The sequence below is a fragment of the Prionailurus viverrinus genome, chromosome B4 (genome assembly GCF_022837055.1).
Source record: "Prionailurus viverrinus isolate Anna chromosome B4, UM_Priviv_1.0, whole genome shotgun sequence".
NCBI lineage: Eukaryota > Metazoa > Chordata > Mammalia > Carnivora > Felidae > Prionailurus > Prionailurus viverrinus.
Window position 1 is genome coordinate 59,597,376 of NC_062567.1, and position 19,866 is coordinate 59,617,241.

The following is a 19,866-nucleotide window of genomic DNA, read 5'->3' on the forward strand; positions in this document are numbered from 1 at the left end:
AGCTTTGCAGGATATTTAGTGATTTCTTTCATACCCAGAAGTCTCCATGGGGTTGGGCATGGTCTCATTTCCTGTTACAGAACAGCTCTCTTTGTTTCCAGAGTTCAACACTCACAGCCTGAAGTGAGACCTTGTCCTTTTATGAGGATTGGTCCCTTATAGGCCTACCAAAATAATGCCTTCCCATTAAATAGGAAAAGAGCTATTCAATATGAATTGTACACCTATTTGATAGGTTGTTTGTTTTAAATTTGCTAGTAAGATGATGGTTTAAGTACAAGTTGAGTTTGTGGTGATGTCACAGCATCTAAATGGAAATATTCATACACACATGTAAGGGAAGGATGTCAAGAAGGGACAGTGGGCTGAACTATCCCAGATTGGATTTGTGATGTATGAGAAATCTGCCTTTAATGTGAACATATCTTCATCATGGCAGGATACTCTCCTATTGGAGGCCTTCCAAGACCCTTAATGAAGCCCCACCTCTAAGGATAGTTGTACAATTAGGAGTGTTAGTGACTAACCTATGAGCAATGAGCAAATCATGGGCAGATAATGTTTTGTGTAAAAAATTTTTCCCATCCAGACTAAACCACTGATGTAAACTCTAGAACCCTCTCCCATGTCCCACAAGGGATTTTGCACTAAGATTCAGCACTAAGGGGATTATTGGTGACCTCAGAAACAGCAATTACTTGCATGTTTGTCGCAGGGACAGATCACTATGAAGCAGAGAGAATGTGAAGGATGGAGGTAGAAAAAACAGGTGAAGACAATTCACTCAAATAGTTTGGCTGAGAAGGAAGAAAGACATGGTGGCAGCTAGAGATGAAAAGAAATACAGGAAGGACTTCATGTTTATTTCCAAATGATTTTGATGGTGGTTATCGGTATATGTGTTTTAAAATAGAAGAGAATTCACAAGAGCCAGTAGAAGGAAGAAGTTAAAGATGAAAAAGAGAGGTTAAGGGATGGGATGAAGCTTCACAAGAGGCAAAATCCAGAGCCTAGGGCCCTCTTCTTCCACTGTAGTAATAGGAGCAGGAAGAATTGAGTACAGGTGAGTTTGTAGAATGAGTATAGGATACTGAGAGAATATCTGTTTTCTACTTTCGTTTATTCTGTGAAGAGGTGAAGACATCTACTCAGCAAGATGAGAGGAAGAGATCAGGACTGCATAAGGACTGAAATCGTCATTGTGAGGTGTGCAAAAGAGCAGACATGAAGCACACAGAACAATGCAGTGAGTGAGTGAATGAATGAATGAATGAATCAGGGAAGGAAGGAATTTTTTTTTCTTTTAAAGCAGACCCATCTAGTGACATGGATTTCAATGGGTACTAATCACAGAGCACTTGAGAGACTGAAAGAGACGTAATTATTTTCATTATATTTTATATAAAATAAACATTTACATAAATTTTATTTTGGAAAGACCTAGGCAAAGTGTACATAATTGGACTTAAATGGGAGAAATACTTTATGGGAAGTAGATTTCTAACTGGCACAGCAAAAGTAACAAAAATGTACATTTATATACAACTGATCAAAGTAGGAAACAAAAACATGAACAAAGAACAGGCTGCAAGACATTTTCTCCCTGATAAAAGGAGGGATCTGCAAGGCAAATAATTTCCACGTTAGAAAAGCAAGCCATGGCTTCTACAGATATTTTAATTCCTTAGGAGGAAATTTTTAAAAATACTTTTTCCCCAGAAACATAACAAAATCACTTCATTTTCATGTGTACAGACTGCAAAATAAGAGTAACTGTCTCTGCCATGTTAAAGCACTTGGGCAGTGCAGTCCCTTTTATGGTTGTTTGTGTATGTGTTTTGTTGCGGTGATTATCTTAAGAATTTCTAAAATGAAGGGCAACACTAATCAGTTATCTCTTCGATGTAAAGGGCTTTCAATCTGGATTCAGGAGACACTTAGAGCTTGATAGTTTCACAGAACGAACTAGTCTCTCACTGGGTGATAAACATGACTGAAACACCAGGTAGCCTGCCCAGGGTGAGGCAGTTCCTCCAGGGCAGTACAGGTCTACCACCCAGATTTCCAGATTCTTGGACTGGTGCACCCCTCTTTGGGCTAGCAAGGCAACCCCAAAAGCATGTTATACACACTGGGAACTTCCCAATGTGACATAAATACACTCCACTTGCACCACTTGAGAATGGGAAGAAACTCCGGGATTTCTGGACATAGACATGTCTTTCCATTTTGGGGTAAATGATGATCTACACTTACAAACTAATCGTGACCATATATTGTGATGGACACTGATTTTACAAGCTACATGCCCTAAAAGATTTTAACTGAAAGGATCTTTGGTGATAAAAAGAACACATTTTTATATGAGCCATTTGACTGACATGAATATCATCAATTCTGTTGCATCATTTTATTTTGCTGATATTAAACCACTCCTTTGATTATAGTTATTTTATTTCTTCCCTTTAAGTTAATGGCTCCTAAAAACAAAAATAATGGAGGAAGTGCTTTTTTTTAAGAACTGTTCAACATATTTTTTTACATCAAAACTTCAAGAATAATTATAAAAGTTATAATGTTTCCTTGTGTGTGTGTGTGTGTGTGTGTGTGTGTGTATTTGGCATTGTAAGCTTTTATCTTAATTGCAGCCTAAATGCAAGATTTGATAGGTCTATACTCTTTTAAAATGCCAAAAGATGTCAGATAATTACATTTTGTCATCGTTGGGTAACAACATGCCATTTAATCAAAGTAAATGTGATCTGGAAACTAGGTGAAATATTAAAAACAAACAAACCGCCTACAACTACATTTGCCTTGATTGTTGTTACTAATATCCTATAGGTTGATTAACGTAAGAGGCAAATCCTTAACACATCAGAGCAAAAGTTTTTTCGTTTTCCCCTCAAAAACTGATTCTAATGAGTACAATTAAGAAATAATTAACCAAAGTTTACATGTGTATAACCAAAAGAGAGACGTAGGTTTAGGAATATACTCTATGCCATGAACACCTTCTGAGTTTTACATACTGGGTGACTTGTCTGGTGTATACAAATGGCAATTCCTCTCCATCTGAGGACCAAGAATTCTAAAAATGTAAGGTCAAATTATAGTCCAACTGCCACAAGTGCAAATTACCCTACCCAACCGACCTGTCTGTCAATCTTGAAACAATAGTCTCAACCAATCAACTGTGCCATAAATTATTCTTTAGAATTCTTTGGCTCATTGTAGCCTAGATTTAAAAGCACAACTTGAGAAGGGTTATAAAAGTCCATTAAAGTTGTTAGCCCACAGTGGTTCCGCAGCCTAGCTGCATATTAGCATCTTAACCTGGGCAGCCAGCATCTCAGAGATTTCCAAAGGTCCCCAGGTGATCCTATAGCCCAGCCAGGCTTGAGAGCCGGTATGTGTGAGGGATTAGTTCTCAACTATCAGCTGAATGTGGCTTGTCAACCTGAGGGGCCTGGAATGTTTAATAGAGACAGTAAGAAACCACACATTTGTTTTTATTCCCCCTCCAATTATAGCTTTTGTAGGTGGGTTTGTATAGAACAGTTTGGATTTTCTCATTTAGTCCCATTGAAGAGCAGTTGCCCAGAAGCATCGTGCAACCACTATAAACCCCTGCATCAGATGAGGTATGATCTGTGAGAAATGTCAGAGTCTCATGCTAGGGGCTGTGAAGTATTATAGGAAGTTGTAATTAAAGTGCCAACAATCCTCTTTGTTTTACGATAGACCTCAAAACAAATAAGCCCAAAAGAATATATCTCAGGATTCCCTAAAATAAAATTCCCTTTCCTCCAAGGCATTTAATCTTTGGTTTAGTTTACCTATGTTACATCACGGGACCATGTTTTATGAATACAGACTGAAAACATCTGGATCATTTAAAAAATTCTGAATAATTCTTAGGGTTGATGGTAAAGCCATTGTCATGGTTCCTGTGTCAAGGGACTGTCATTTCCTGGGAATTTGAAAGACAAGGAGAACTGGTTCTAGGTAGGACAGAAGGACAGGTTAGATAGACTGGCAGTAAGAGGGGAACAGACGTACACAAGGAACTTGAAATGTAGCTGAGAAAAAAAAGCAAATGCTGCCCAGAGTAACACAGTCACAAATAAAACTGATCACCAGATCAAGTGTTCACCCAGACTAAAGCAACTCCTGTCTTGTCCTCAGTCAACTTCCCTCCCGCTGAGGATACCCTACATATTTAAGAGTCCAGCGCAAAATGGAATTGCAGGATTCGTCGTTCAAAAATTATTAAGAATTTCAAGCAGAGCCTTTGACCAAGCATGGGTGCCTGAGTGCAGGACCCTGAGGGGCCACATGAAGTGCATGCTCATGAAGCTGGCTCTGAGACTCCATCTCAGAAAGGGCTATCAACTCTCATGCCAAGCATGCTTTTATTAAGGGCAATCTAGATAGATCTCCATGACTAGCCTGCTTTTACTGATAAGAATGAGTATTATTTTCATGTTACAAGAACCAAATAAAAATAGTTATAAAATACACTTAATATCTTTGAAAAATAACATGTGATTTATTTTCTTATAGGCACTATTTAACTATGAAAACTATTTCATTGGCTACATTTCAGTGACATTATTAAATCAGGATAAAAATATCTGACCCAACAAACAGTGCTTACTTTTAACGTTCAAAGAGTTGCCAGTGTGTGCACACAGAATGAGGCAGAGTGATAGTGAGAGGGGAGGGGGAGGAGGGACAGAATGAAAGGAGAGATTGAGGAGAGGGGGAGAGACAGAGAGAGACAGAAAGACATGGGGAGAGAGAAAAGCACCCAAAAGAAGATAGAAGAAGTCTCCTGAAGGTCATGTGACCCCTTCCCATAGAAACTTTTACACTGTGACTGACATTTCAATTATTCCCACTAATGGACCCTCATACCTTTAGCAGCACTTCAAGTAAGGCTGAGAAAAAAAAAAAAGCTTTTCAAAACTTGGGGCTTAGTCTTTTCCATTAATTTCCTAAGTGTGAGTTTTGGTTACAGGTTATTTTAAAAAGTTGTGATTAGAGTCTTAGATACTGTTTTTAGCTAGGCTTATGCTTTTCAATTTGGGGGTGGGCTGATCATTCAAAATAAACTCTAGTACATTTCTTGGCCTTAGGACTACACATAATTTTGAAGACAAGAAAAATATTTTAAATAAAATTTTGGAAAAGGTTATGATATATAAGGCTAACAGGACTATTAAAAACCGAAGATCATAGTGGTAATACATATATTATTGGATTATTGATGCATACAAATACATGTATGCCAATTCAAATTCTGTAATCCTTTGCATTTAAAGTATTCCTTCCATCATCCCTTTCCAAAGAAGTTTTTTTTTAACTAGACTTACCTTGACAAAAAGATAACAACATAGAGGGGCAGTGTTTCCTGATACTGTGTTGAGAAGAAACAGACTTTTTACCCTGCCCTGGTCTGAGCACGTGAAATCTGAGTGCCTTCAGGCTACTATATGTTTAGGCCACCTGGCCCAGGGCTGTGAACAGCACTTGGTGGTTGTTCTTCCTCCTCCTTCTCCCTTTCTTCTTCTTCTTCTTCTTCTTCTTCTTCTTCTTCTTCTTCTTCTTCTCCTCCTCCTCCTCCTCCTCCTCCTCCTCCTCCTCCTCCTCTTTTTTAAAGGTTATAATGATGGCCAAATTAGAATCAGGTGTTCCAATTTCTTCACTTCCAAAATATATTACCACCCAAACACTGATGTCTGATTCTTAATTTCTTTAGCTTCAGCAAGTGAATAATGAATACAAAATTTTTGAGGGGCTGTTAAAACTTAACTACTTTGTAATTCAGATTTGTAATTTTTGTATGATCAGTTCTGAAAGCTACTATTAAAACCAGTATGTACAGGAAAAAATGTGTGTATACATATATATTAAATATTTTATAAGTTATGAAATAAATAACACTAAAAAACAAAGGTCAAATTGTAAATTCAACTTTGCTACCTCTATCTTTTAAATATAAATATATATTTTTTAAATTACAAATTGAGATTTTTTCCCCTAGATTTTTTCAGCATTCTCCATGAAATCTCCAAAATTATAAATACAGAACCAAGAACTCCAAGTTTCCATCACTCATGTTCTAAGTGCAGAATTCTCATTGAGACCCAGTAGACAAATCAATAGAGCTCCCTTTCCATCTGTTTATAGTCTGTGAAGATTTCTGTGATATACTGTAAAGATTTGTCAATGGTTAAATATAGTTTTCAAAAAAATAATAAATCTCTGGATGACTGAACGTTAAGATAACAAAGTAGAACATTTCTCTTAGTTAATATCTTTAATATTTCTCATGTAGAATATACTATTTTTTCTCCACCAAAATAACAATATATGTGGAGGCAGAAACATTTATGATTCTAAAAGCACTTCTGAAATCTTAGAGCAGAACCACTACTCTAGTAATACTTGTAATAAAATTAAAATAATCTTAAACATTTCCATAAAGAATTAGGGGTACCAAGATCCTTGATTTTCCCCTAGGGATAAGAATACACATACACAATTCCAGAAGCTTCCTTTTTTTGATATATTAGGCAACAGGAAAACCTTGCATCAGAGTGGAATTTAATTTACTCTTCAATTGGGCTCTAGGGGGATTATCCCCAGGGGAATATAGGCAGCGCTCAAGAGCCCTTTCCCCCATATATTCCAGAAGATTCTACACAAACTATTACTCATCTCCAGTTCTGGAGAATTCAATGAGCTACCTCTTGGTGGAATTTCCCAAATGGTTATCCCAGAGATTTTATTCTCTTTGAAAAAACTCATTAAGAAGAGCTGCTCTCCCTTCATAGCATTTCAAGCCCCTGTATTTCTGGGACATAAAAGTCTACACTAAGAGATGGAATTAGCTTCTCAGGCTGGGAAAGCAGAGAAATAGATGAAGGGAAATCTGGAATTAAAGCCAACAAAAATCTGCAAAACGTGTAGTAGTTGTTTTCCTTCCTCTCAGGCCTAGCTCTTGCTTGCTCTTTCTGTCTTCTTCCATGGAAATGCAAGTCCCTCAGCACAGTGGTGCCAGCAGGTGTCCCTAAATGTGCCCCCCTGAATGCAGAGAGACAGGAAAGCTTCTTTGTTGCCCCCCTGCTGCTGTGAAAGCGAGCCTGCATCACTTTTTCCTCTTCCAGAGGCACCAGCACTGTCCCTCGAGACTGGTTCCAGTGCTGCTTATGTTTGATCCTTTTCTCGAACTTCTTGTAATCGTTTTTCTAGGCGATCCAGTTTGGCGAGATTTTCCTGCAGCAGTTTGCTGTCTGGAACCAGCTGTAAGGCTCTCTCATAATAAGCTCTTGCGGACACATAGTTTCCCTGTGGGGAAAAGAAAGGGAACAATGATCTATTCTGACCCATTGGAACGCTCTTGGAGAACAGGGAGACTAGGAAACAGACCTTCTGGCCCAGTTGAACACATATGTCCTCAGAAGGAACCCCTGACTGCATGGGCAATTTTATCCTTATCTGTTGGTGCTTTTGGAGAATCCATTTGTTTTAAGTACCAGGCCAGCTGGAGAATGTGAGGGATGAGAGTTATAGTTTAAGGTGAAATGGCAAAAAAACAGATTTTCAATTCTACTAATGTAGGGCATGAGGCTGTCATTTCATAATGGAACTATTCCTTAGTAATCACATGGAGCCATGGCTAGACATTCAGAGAGAGAAAGACGGAATGGAGGGAGATCTGTGGGAAATGTTTTTGAAACTGCACAAGTTGTGATGATTAAATAGAAATCCACTGTAACTCTTTAGTGGTAGAAGTTATTTGCATCTCCAGCTTAAGACATAAAAGCAACTTTTGCCTAATACAGGCTGTAATGGAAATGTAAGTTTTTATGTAATGAAAAGAACTTATAGGAATATGGGGTTAAATTTACCCAAGGCGTGTGACAATACGTACCTGCTGGATCCTCTTAAAGCGGGAAGGAAGGCACGTCACCCTGGACCTGCTAAAGACACCTATCACCACCCTCTGTTGACCCCTATCTGCTTTGTTCAATGGCTTTCTAACTGGAAACCATGTGTGCCCCGTCCCAGATGGTTCTGAGCAAATTAGTCACAATTCTTGTTTTCCAGGCCCATTTCTGCAACTAAATTTTACCTTCCTTATTTGGTCCACCCTCTTTCAGATCCGTGTCCTGCCATGTCTCCTAACTATGACTGTTAGTGTTCTCTCCATTCCCCCAAATTTCAGTTTGCTCTATTTTATGCTCAATTACAGCTCCATGTGGAAGAAAACCGGTTACGCTCTGAATTCCCATCACAATTTAAAACAGCATTTCTAAGTGAAAGTACTAGGTCGAGACTAGCAACTAATATTCACTGAATGCTTAACTATCTTCCAGCTGAGTTAATACATGTTAAGAGCTTGGACACTGCCTGACGCACAGTGAACACTCAATCTGATGCTACCATTGTTGTCATTATTAAAAGACCATCCAGGTTTATGCAGACACTGTCCACTTAGAGCACTCGCTCACCATAGTGGTGAAAAGGAGGGTGGAAATGGCAGGAAAGGAAAACATTTCTGATTATTAACCTTGATTCTCCCAAGAGGCTAAACAGAATTCTGAACAAGTGAGAACCGGGGTTTGCTACATTCAATTATTATTTTTTTCAACTCCAGCATTTAACTTCCAAGTGTCTTGTGATGTGTATCAGGCTTAGCACACACATGCAGATGACTGAACATGTGTGCTCCCAAAATATGCTTGTACTTCAGCTGACCTGGAAGTTGCTCTTCCAAGAGTTTTCCCTGAATTTAGCCCTCAGTCCGGTGCATTGGCATTTCCTTCTTTGATCACCAGCTTTCTTTATCCTTTCATATAAAATGTACTCCTAGAGTTATCTTTTCTTCCTCAAATTGCTCTTTTCTTGATTAAACTGGAAGCCTTATTATTACTCTTTAAAAGTTATATCCCTTGATTCAATTCTGATGCTAAGGTAGCAATTCTGAATGATCTGATTTCTAGGAATGTGCTGTCTACACTATGGGAGTCACTGACCCCACATGGCTATCTAAATTGAAATCAATTATGATAAATTTAAAAACGCTACAGAGAGGGAGGGAGGCAAACCATAAGAGACTCTTGGATACTGAGAACAAACTGAGGGTTGATGTGGGGTGGGGGGAGAGGGGAAGTGGGTGATGGGCATGGAGGAGGGCACTTGTTGGGATGAGCACTGGGTGTTGTATGGAAACCAATCTGACGATAAATTATATTCAAAAAAAAGAATTCAGTTGCTCAGTTGCACCAATCACATTTCAAGGGCTCAACAGCCACATGGGCCAGTGGCTGCTGCCTTGGCCCGTGCAGATACAGAGCATTTCCATCATAGAGAGGTCTACTGCACAATGCCATTCTAGAAAACGTGTATTCTTATCATAGGACAGTACTGAAAATAGTACTCTGATGCAATTGTGTGTTTATAAAGAATGTATTTTAGATTTTTATTCTATCTACTCCATCCTTTATAGAGCTTCATAATAATTATCTTTTATTACCAAGCAGTATAAACAAGAGACAACTCTCTTCTCATCTCTTCATGCTGCCTCCTTGCAAAGCCTTATTCCAACTGGTAACCTCAGTACCCTAAGCTTCACCCGGGCTCGGGGAAGGAGCGAGCCTGGGATGGGCTGACACTGATGGGAGCACTCTGCTACTAAGGGATAACTTTCTGCAAAAAGACAGAAAGCTAACGATTGCTCTTTAGGATCTCATGATAATACTCTTGCATCCTAATGGTGGCATCTATATGACCACATCCCAATCCACATTTACACTGGATTGCATCGTATGAATTCACTGATATGAGGCCATTTTTAAACTCCTAACATGGCCATTTTATATTGTTTAACCTAATACGTGATGTTTGCAGAGATGAAAAGCTGCATAAACTAATTTTTAATCTTGTGCTCATTACATTTTAAAGTCATACACTTAACAGATCTTTCTTCAACCTCCAGACACCTTTTTAGGGGAAGTACCTCTAAATGGAAAGCATGGATTCACTTGTTAATCTGAGAGTCCAATGAATATACTATTACCCCTGTATTTCCAGACTTTCTGGAAAAGTCTTCAGTATATTTATTGGACTTTTTACATTAACAGGGGAACCCAGCTGCTTTAAGTTGCAGACACACTCCCATCTAAAAACATACTGAGCGTGCATTATTTTAAAATGTAACTATTTAACATGCTATTTAACTATTTAAAATTATGTTACTATTTGAAAAGTAATTTCATACTGTTGGACACCCTAGAAAACCATTAAGATCAGAGCTCAGGTTATTCTGCCCTGATAAATGTCATGTTTGGATTCGCCATCCATGTTCTTCTATTAGACCACGGCTGTCAGTCACAGAGTAACTATCCCATTATTGCCTTCCAGTTGCATAATCATGAGTCACCTTTTTGTTTTGTTGTGTTTTTGAGAATGACCAGTTTCCATTTAATAGTGAACCCTATTAGTCTTTTGTTTAAATCCTAATCACTATATTGTTATTTTATCAATATAAAGACAGGTAGAAGCCTGGAAATAGGTTAGCTAAACAAGAGTGATCCTTTGAAAACATGTCAGACCATGGCATTTCTCTGCTGAAAGTCATCCAAGGACCCCAGTTCATTTGGCATGGCATAAAAGCCAAGGACCCTACAATCCCCCTTCAAGGCTCTGCATGTTCTGGCCCTGTGTCTTCTTTGACTCTGGCTTCTACCATTTCATGTTACTTGCCTCCTGCCTGTTCTTCAAACACAGCTGGTACTCTCATACCTGAGGACCTTTGCACATGCTCTTTCCCTGTTTTGCCACACGGTTTGTTCCCTTCAGTTCTCTACTCAAAATAACTTTTAAAGTAAGGCCTTCCCAGCCACCTTAATTTTAAATTTCAGCTCTTACCCCATGTCACTTCCTATCCTCTCTCTCTCTTTTTTTCTCCATAGCACCATGATATATTTTATATATGTATGTATGCATGTATGTATTTATTTATTACTAGTCTCCCCTACTAAACGCTAGCTTCATGAAGACAGACACTTTTGTCTTATTTGTTCAATGTTCTATTTCCGGTGCTCCCCAAAAAGAGTACCTGGCACATAGCATGCTCTATATACATGTTTGTCAAATGAATGGATGAACGAGTGAATGTGAGTCTTTGAGTTCATTAGTTACAGACAGCAGTCCTCCCCAGGTCATTTTTAATGCTTCTCTCAAAGGTAGCTTTTTCTTTTGGAAGAACAAAAAACAAACCCACAAGTAAACAGCCTTGTGTTTCAGTAAAAGATTAGGGGGTAAAAGGCGCATTCGATACAAGAAATAGTAAAGTGATATGTAAAGTAACACTGTAGTCTTGACCGTGAGTTAAACTGTAGGACAATGAGCTACGCTAAGCTCCAACAAGGACTTAGTTCACATAAGCAGATTCCACTTGCTGTGCGATGATACTTCTCCTAAGTGCACACAATTTTCTTTATGTTAAGTAAAATCATGGGATTTAATTTGTATAGATTTATTTTTAAAATGGTTTCATGATATTCAATATCACGATAATAGAAGATGAACATAAGCTCCTAATTTCACTTTTAAACACCTATGTTTTTGGTGTTCAGACAACTCAAAGAGGGAATAAACAATACTTTCTCAATCTTTCGAGAGAAAAGACAGAAAGAGAAAGCGCAAAGAAAAGCCAGTCCACACGGAAGTGAATTATTCTCCTACCTTGATGTGTTGGATTCCACCCATGTTCATCCAGGCCTGTGCTTGATCTGGATTCAGTTCCACGGCTGCTTTGTAGCTCTAAACATAGAAGAAACATCTTCAGGCTGAGGAACGAGAACCCATGCTTCGTGCTACAGACGTGGAAACCACTTTCTTCATCAGTGAGAATTTAAATGGTTAATACAATGAAACCAGACACCACTAGCTCACAGGTATTTCAACTATGTTTCAAAATGGATGATTCCGAAAGTGGAGGAAACTGAACTGTGTGATTTGCTTGCAGAGCCTGAGGACACCTGTGGGGAATCCAGGTGGTTTGATTATGGTGCATCATTTCCCTCTGGTCTTGATCTGCAAGAAAACTGCTTTGGCCTTAGTCACTGTAAACGGAGTTTGTAAGAATACTTTTCTTTTTAATAATCAGCATCTTCGAGTATTTTCCCACACAGCTTAGCCCTAGTGTGGCACCTCCTTTCATAATGTCACTGGCATGTTTATTCAGCCTACGCTGAAATACTTGCCGTGACAGGATGCTCTTACTTCTTTAAGGACATCCGTTTTCCTAGGGGATAGTTTTAATCATTACAGTCTTCCTTTATCTTCTGCTGCATGAAAGGTCTGAAGAGAGTTACTTCTCCCTCAAGTACTTCTTTTGGTCTGAAAATGAGTATCCCATTAAATGTAATATCTGTGCGGCATATTTGTAATATTTTGCACATTGTTTAATGTCACAGGCATGTTCTCCACTGGGTCTGCATTTAAGAGTGGTCGCCTAAATAAAGCTAAAGGCTAAGAGCGCTGCTTTCAATTTCAAAGCTAAGGATCCGTGTGTATATTTTAATGTCTTTGCTATTTTCATTAGCAAGACTCCAATGGAACAGATTCATGAAGTAAACAGAATCTGGTCCATTCCTCCTCCACTTTAGTTTTAAGAGAAGCAAGCAAACGATAAGAAACTATGCCTTTAAAAAGCTGCTGAGGCGGGGCGCCTGGGTGGCGCAGTCGGTTAAGCGTCCGACTTCAGCCAGGTCACGATCTCGCGGTCTGTGAGTTCGAGCCCCGCGTCAGGCTCTGAGCTGATGGCTCAGAGCCTGGAGCCTGTTTCCAATTCTGTGTCTCCCTCTCTCTCTGCCCCTCCCCTGTTCATGCTCCGTCTCTCTCTGTCCCAAAAATAAATAAACGTTGAAAAAAAAAATTAAAAAAAAAAAAAGCTGCTAAAGTAAACCTGAAGAAAGTGTCTCGGGTTAATTTCTATCAACAGAGATGAGGGTGTAGGGTAGAAGTTAGGAACTGGATTCAAATCCCAGCTCCATCTCTTACCCTCTGTGACCTTGAGCAAGTTACACAACCTTTGAGTCTCAGTTTATTCAACTGTAAGATGGAGACCATGACCTTTCTTATATGACTGTTGCAAAGATTAAAATTCTGAATACATGTAATCATAAATAAAAATGTGAATAGATTTTAGCTGCTACTGTTAGCCCAATGCCCTACTCCTACCTTTCATAGATCTAGCCACTTTAATTTTTTAAAAATCTTTATTTTTGAGAGAGAGAGAGCATACGAGTGGGGGAGGAACAGAGAGAGAGGGAGACACAGAATCCAAGGCAGGCTCCGGGCCCTCAGCTGTCAGCACAGAGCCCGACGTGGGGCTCAAACTCATGAACTGCGAATTCATGACCTGAGCTGAAGTCAGACGCTCAATCGACTGAGCCATCCAGGCACCCCAATCTGGCCACTTTAAAATGATTATTTTATCTATTAGTTAAGCAACTAGAAAATACTTTGGTTTTCAATACAATGTATAAGATACAGATATAGATACCAAATAACTATTTATAATTTAATTACACATTAATCAAATTGTCATGTTAGGTATAAGTAACTTAAGGTATTAAAAAATGTTCACAGGGGCACCTGGGTGGCTCAGTCGGTTGAGCATCTGACTTCGACCCAGATCATGATCTCACAGTTTGTGGGTTCAAGCCCCGCGTCGGGTTCTGTGCTGACAGCTCAGAACCTGGAGCCTGTTTTGGATTCTGTGTCTCCCTCTTTCTCTGCCCCTCCCCCACTCGTGCTCTGTCTCTGTCTCAGAAATAAATAAACATTAAAAAAATGTTCACAGGGCAGAGAAAAGTGCACACTTTCTGCTTTAAATATGCCACTGTTTCTGATTTAAGGGTTCACATTCAAATTAGTTTCCCCAAATATCTTTGCATGTGTTTTTGAATATTTTAAAAATCACTCACTGTTTTCAAAAACAATAAGATCATTTAAAATTTTACTTTCCCCATGTTGTATTTAGTGTAATTTTATGACTTCATTAATTCCAACTTGTGGCTTTACCAGAAATGCTTGGTATTTCTATAACATTTCTATTTGCTTGCAATATCGTTTTGATTTCAAGTTGTGTATAAATTTTATTTGAATGCCTACAAGATGCAAGATGTTATGTTTTGGAACACAGAAGGAAGCAGTCCCCTTCTATAAGGAGAAGTCTAATCTAACTGGGGAGCAGGCGTTATGCACGGGGCCCGGGGAGGGGGGGGTGGGGGGGGTGGGGGTGGGGAGGCGGGGGATGGAGAAGACAGAGGGAGGGGAGAAAGAGACCTAACAATACAGTGTAATATATGATACTTTCAAATGACTTGTAGAGACAGTAAATGTTTTAAAAGTTCACGGGAAACAAGAAAGGGTAGTCCAAGGAAAAAGGATAGGCCAGATGAGCTTCCAGAAGGAGGAGGACACAGGCTGTGTCTTAGTGGATTCTGACAGGGAATCTGTGGGGAATTGGGGATGGGGGAGTGTAGAGGATGTTACAAGGATGTGTGGAAATGCCAAAGCTATTCAGCACTAGTCCACCCAGACTAGAGGGTTATTGCAGGCAAACAGAGAGAGTGAGGGTGGCAGAGAGAGAAACTGGTTTGAGGGAAAAATGTGGAATTGCTTTAGGCACCAAGTGAAAAGTAATCATTCAGAAAATAATGTGGAGGTATTGCAGAACTCTGAATACTAAAAATCCAAAGGCTCAATGATAAAAACTAAACATATAACATCATGGTAATTAATCAGAAAATCCACTCCACAAACATGCCGATGATCTTAAATTTTGCCACATATGCTTCATTAAAGATTGAGAGTATTAATCTGAATCCCTTCATTTAATAACATAATTTTATTAAGTGTTTATACCTCAAAAGCTTTATCCAGAAGATTCTGCTCTCTTAGTTGGTTTCCTTTTGTGAAAAAAAGTTCAGATACGACTTTAGGGTCCTTTGGCTTCAGCTGGAGAGCTTTGTCTATAGCATCGAGTGCCTATAACAGGTTTGAAAATAAAACAGAATAAGTAGATTAGATGAAGAAAGACTAACTTAAATGATAAAATGTATACTTTTTGTCCTTATGTATTAGCTGGTGTGGTAAATGACAATCAAAACACATTCTTCATTCTCTCTGATGTTCTCACTGAGAAATAATGTGGCCCTGACAAGATAATCTCCCTATACTCCAGGGTTTCCATTTATATTAGTGACAATGAAATGTCCTTGACTATTCCATAGGAAGATCATGTGATAAAGCTGAAAGGAAACAAGATCTGGCGTCATTTGTTTTGCCCTGCCTGTGTCCATCTGGACCCCTCCAATCATGGCCTCCTCTTAGGTCCTTGGTGCTAACTGTGGTCCCCTCCCCCCCCCCCCCCCCCCCCCCGCCAGCACCCACTGCCCCATCCCCTGCAGCCAGGGATCCCTTCAAAGCACAAACCTCACCATGCTGCTTTTCTCCATAAAATCCCAAAAGCTTGGGGTGCCTGGGTAGCTCAGTTGTTAAGCGTCTGACTTTGGCTCAGGACATGATCTCACAGTTCGTGAGTTTGAGCCCCACATTGGTGAGCTTGAGCCCTGCTTCAAGTGAGCTTGAGCTCCACTTCAGGTAAACACGAGCCCTTCTTCTCTTTTTCTCTCTCTGCCCCTCCTGAGATTCTGTCTCTCTTTGCCCCTTGCTCACTCCCCACCCCCTCTCTCAAAAACAAAAAACAAACAAAAAAACCCCAAGGCTTCTCCCAAGATATGAAACAAAAGCCTTGCCCTGGTCCCGCACCCTGTGGGGTGTTGTCCCCAGCAACCTCTACAGCCATTATCTTACACAGTGCCCTGCTCCCTTCATGCCCATCCCTCAGACTTGCTACTTGTGCTGCCACAGGGCCTTTGCACATACTTTATCCTGCCTAGAATGCTTTTCATTGCCCTCCTTTGTCTAATAACTCCTATTTATCATTCAGCATTCACCTTCATATCACTCTGCAGGGAACCTAACCTCCCAGATCACTCAGGTCCCTGATTATATGCCTGTGAGAACCATGTCACTCTTCATGACATCACTGAGCACAGCTATAATTTTATATCTGTTTTGCAATTGCTTTTTTAATCTTGGTTTCCTCTTCTACTATAAACTCCATGAGGACAAAAGTGATTTTTGTTTGTTTGTTTGTTTGTTTTTATTATACCGCTTTATTCCTGGTACCTGCCACAGTGTCTGGCATATAGTAGGCATTCAATAAATATTTTGTTGAGTCAGTTCATAAGTTTACTGGCTATGTTACTTTTAAAATGGAGATAAACAATAACAGTTGCAACACAGGGTCAGTGACCTATATAAGGGTGTTATAAGGACTCTATAAAAATATAATTGAAGGAACATGGAAAATGATAAAGCATACAAATGACAAAGCATATAAAGTTAGTGTTTATAGAGTTAGGTGAAAACAAGCTGAGATAATATCACATAAAATCTTTATTTATTTTTTAAATATTTATTTATTTATTTGGGGGGGGAATGGAGAGAGAGAGAGAGAGAGAGAGAGAGAGAGAGAGAGAGAGAGAGGCAGAGGGAGACAGGGGGAGGGAGAATCCTAAGCAGGCTCTGAGATGTCAGCAGAGCTCAATCTAACAAACTGAAGCTCATGACCTGAGCTGAAATCGAGAGTTGCATACTTAACTGACTGAGCCATCCAGGTGCCCCTCACATAAAATCTTTAGACAAAAGATTAGTCAAGAAAATATTTCAAGGGGACATATTAGCAGTTAAGGGGATATCTGCAAAAAACATCCAGAAGATAGGCCATGCCAACGGATGATAGTCAAGACTGCTCCGCCTTGTAAACGTGCAGACTGGAGAGTCAGTCAGGTGCACACCAACTTCCACCTGTGGATCCAAACGACTCCCGTGTCCCTCTACCTTGTCGTGGCGTTCCTGCTTGCTGTAGATTGCTGACAACAGGCGGTAGCATTCGAGGCATCCAGTCTCCTCTGACACGATGTGGTTGGTCATCTTTTCAGCTTCTTTTGTCTGACCCATTACGGCCAAAACCTGAGCCTGCAAAACCACATGACCTTGGCTTCAGAGCCAGTTTGTCATCACTTCATCAAATACAGCATCTCTGAATAGGGGCATGTCAGAAACACTCCAGAAAAAAAAAGTGTTCAGTTTCTATCTGAGATTCACAGAGGGAGCTGAATTCCCAGTTTACAGGTTCTAATTATTTGTTGTTCATTTCTGTTTATTTATTTAGGAGAATAATGCATGATACGTGAATAGCAGGGACACCAAAGACATCAGTGAAATGACTTGTGACTTTTTTAAAAAGTTGACTAAATATTTTAAAAAAGAAATGATTTCTTATGGTTTCAACAGGACATTGCATTTATAACGAGCTTGATTTGTTACAAATCTAAAAAAGAGTAACAAAAATGCAAATTTCCAAATTGAAATTAAAAAATATTGTTGATACTAATTTCCTAAACTTGATAATCATTCTGTGGTTGTATTAGAGAATGTCCTTGTTCTTAGGAACTATTTGCTGAAGTACTTAGAAATAAAGGGTGTGGGATCTATAACTGTCATGTGGCTCACAAAAAAATACTATGCGTTTGCACACATACTTAAATATGTACATAGGTACATATATGGATGCATATACACAAGGCATTGATAAACAAATGCATCAAAATGCTAAAAATTGACGGAGCTGGGTGAAAGGGTGTACGGGAGCTATTTACTATTCTTGCAAATTTTTTAAATTTGAAATCATTTCGAACCAAAAACTTAAAAAAGTTTTTAGTGTCTATGTGTTTGGTGAATGGCTCTAACACTGGTTCCATGGATAGTCAGAAAACGGAGGTACTGTAGCATCCTAGTTGCAGTTCTGAGGCTTCTGACTCCAACTCTGCACTGACTCCAACTCTCTGCAACTCTCTGTGTGTTCCCGCCTCATTTTTTTTAGCAATCGACTTACCAGGGCCAGGCGGAGCTCCCTTTGAGAAGGCTGGAGGGCCGCAGCTTCCCGGTAGATCTGCAGAGCTTCCTCGTATCGGCCAGTGTTATAATACAGCGCTCCCAAAGGTGATAATATCTCAGCTTTGCGGGACACCTGCAGTGCGCTAAGTTTTCAGAAAGATGAAGTGACACTTCTAATAGGTACCTTTCGAAAGCTCAAAACGCAGATTTAGGGATGACAGTCCACAGTTGGAGACTCTGCTTCAACATGGTCTCTGGTTTTTATTTTATTTATTTATTTATTTTAAAATGTTTGTTTATTTTTGAAACAGAGAAAGACAGAGAGCGAACGGGGGAGAGTCAGAGAGAAGGAGACACAGAATCTGAAGCAGGCTCCAGGCTGTCAGCACAGAGCCCAATGCGGGGCTCTAACTCACGGACTGTGAGATCATGACCTGAGCCGAAGTCAGACGCTTAACTGACTGAGCTACCCAGGCGCCCCTGGTCTCTGGTTTTTATAATCAAGAAGACTGTTTTTAAAAAGATCATGACGCCGCCCTCTGACTATAAGAATGTCTCTAGTGACCTATCAATATGCACACTGAACTCCAAGGATCGTTTCCATTAATGGTGATAGGCTTGTTCTGATGTATGCACAGTCTTTCCACCACATCCATTTTTGAAACTGCTATTTATGGCTTGGGCTACAGTCCATAGCCTCAGAAAACAATGGACTGACCAAAGCAGGAATTACATTCCAACCTTGGTTTAGCACCGTGTTCTAGCCAGCAGGCAGAAAAGCCATTCACTGGGACACCATTAAGGGTTTGGTTTTATTTTCTTTGGAGATGAGACTCTGTGTTGCCTAAATTGGCAAAATCTGTTAATATTCTAAAGGCATGTCTGCTTCAATTACATAAAAATTGGAAGGGCAACTACTGACCTCCTTGGACAACTTACAAAGTGAAGAAAACGAATTTTACCGTTTATACCATTCTTCGGCCAAACTGTTCTCGCCCAATGACCTGTAGAGTCTCCCCAGATTCACCAAAGCTACGTGATGACTTGGACTGAGTGTGATGGCCTGCTGGTAATGGGCCACTGCCTTCTCCGGAGAGCCTGTAATCAGTGGTAGTTGGAAATAATTATACAACACACGAGGCTCTTCAATTTCTCTTCTGATGTAGATCATTCTTCTTTGTATTACTGAGTCATACCATCAATGATTCAGTGTGTAAATTAGCTTGTATTTTGGCTTCATCTCCTTGCCACTGCGTAACTTTGGGCCATTTTACCATTCATTCCCACTTCCAAGGAAATTAATAGTAAAAAAGCAATGAAAACTAAAATCTATTTCTTTTATTACACGTATCATTTTAGCCAAAGTGTTTTCTGGCCATTGCCCTAGCAAGTATGATGTTTTGAGATCATCAATGATTGTTATTTATGCGAGATATTGTTGCTTCTCATTATACTAAAAAACAGAATAGGCTATTATAGAAACAAAACTGTCCTGAAACAATTTCTAAGGGTTGGTCTCAATTACTGTACTGCAACATAGTAATCGAGGCACTGCTTTAAAGAAGTTATGTATCAGCCAGATCTTGAAAATCTTTTTAAAAATGATATTCTTGTTAAATGGGATTTATATAATGGGGTTTTAATAATAATAATAATAATAATGCTACCCTGTGTGTATTCAACACATTACATATTTTAAAATATTTTAATTAAATGATCTTCACAGGTATTTTTGATACTAGTTAGCTGCCTTTAGATACCATTTAGATGTCTCTTGGGCTTTAAGAGCTATTATAAAATAAACAAAAGTAT

At 39.4% G+C, this 19,866-nt stretch overlaps 2 protein-coding genes across 3 annotated transcripts in view; both read right to left on the reverse strand.

Annotated features, from left to right (window-relative positions):
- OVCH1 (ovochymase 1) overlaps positions 1-60 on the reverse strand; it is a 63,814-nt gene extending 63,754 nt beyond the window's left edge. The window contains exon 1 of the mRNA XM_047867284.1: positions 35-60. Within this exon, the coding sequence (XP_047723240.1) occupies positions 35-60 (26 nt within the window). The remainder of the gene's footprint in view (positions 1-34) is intronic.
- Positions 61-1,373: 1,313 nt separating this feature from the next.
- Positions 1,374-19,866, reverse strand: part of TMTC1 (transmembrane O-mannosyltransferase targeting cadherins 1) — a 278,435-nt gene continuing 259,942 nt past the window's right edge. For both annotated transcript variants that reach the window (XM_047866166.1, XM_047866165.1), the window contains 6 exons: positions 19,017-19,152; positions 18,053-18,197; positions 16,996-17,133; positions 14,953-15,075; positions 11,761-11,838; positions 1,374-7,356 (listed from right to left, as the gene is read on the reverse strand). In XM_047866166.1, coding sequence (XP_047722122.1) covers positions 7,216-7,356; positions 11,761-11,838; positions 14,953-15,075; positions 16,996-17,133; positions 18,053-18,197; positions 19,017-19,152 — 761 coding nt within the window. In that variant the 3' untranslated portion in view covers positions 1,374-7,215. The remainder of the gene's footprint in view (positions 7,357-11,760; positions 11,839-14,952; positions 15,076-16,995; positions 17,134-18,052; positions 18,198-19,016; positions 19,153-19,866) is intronic.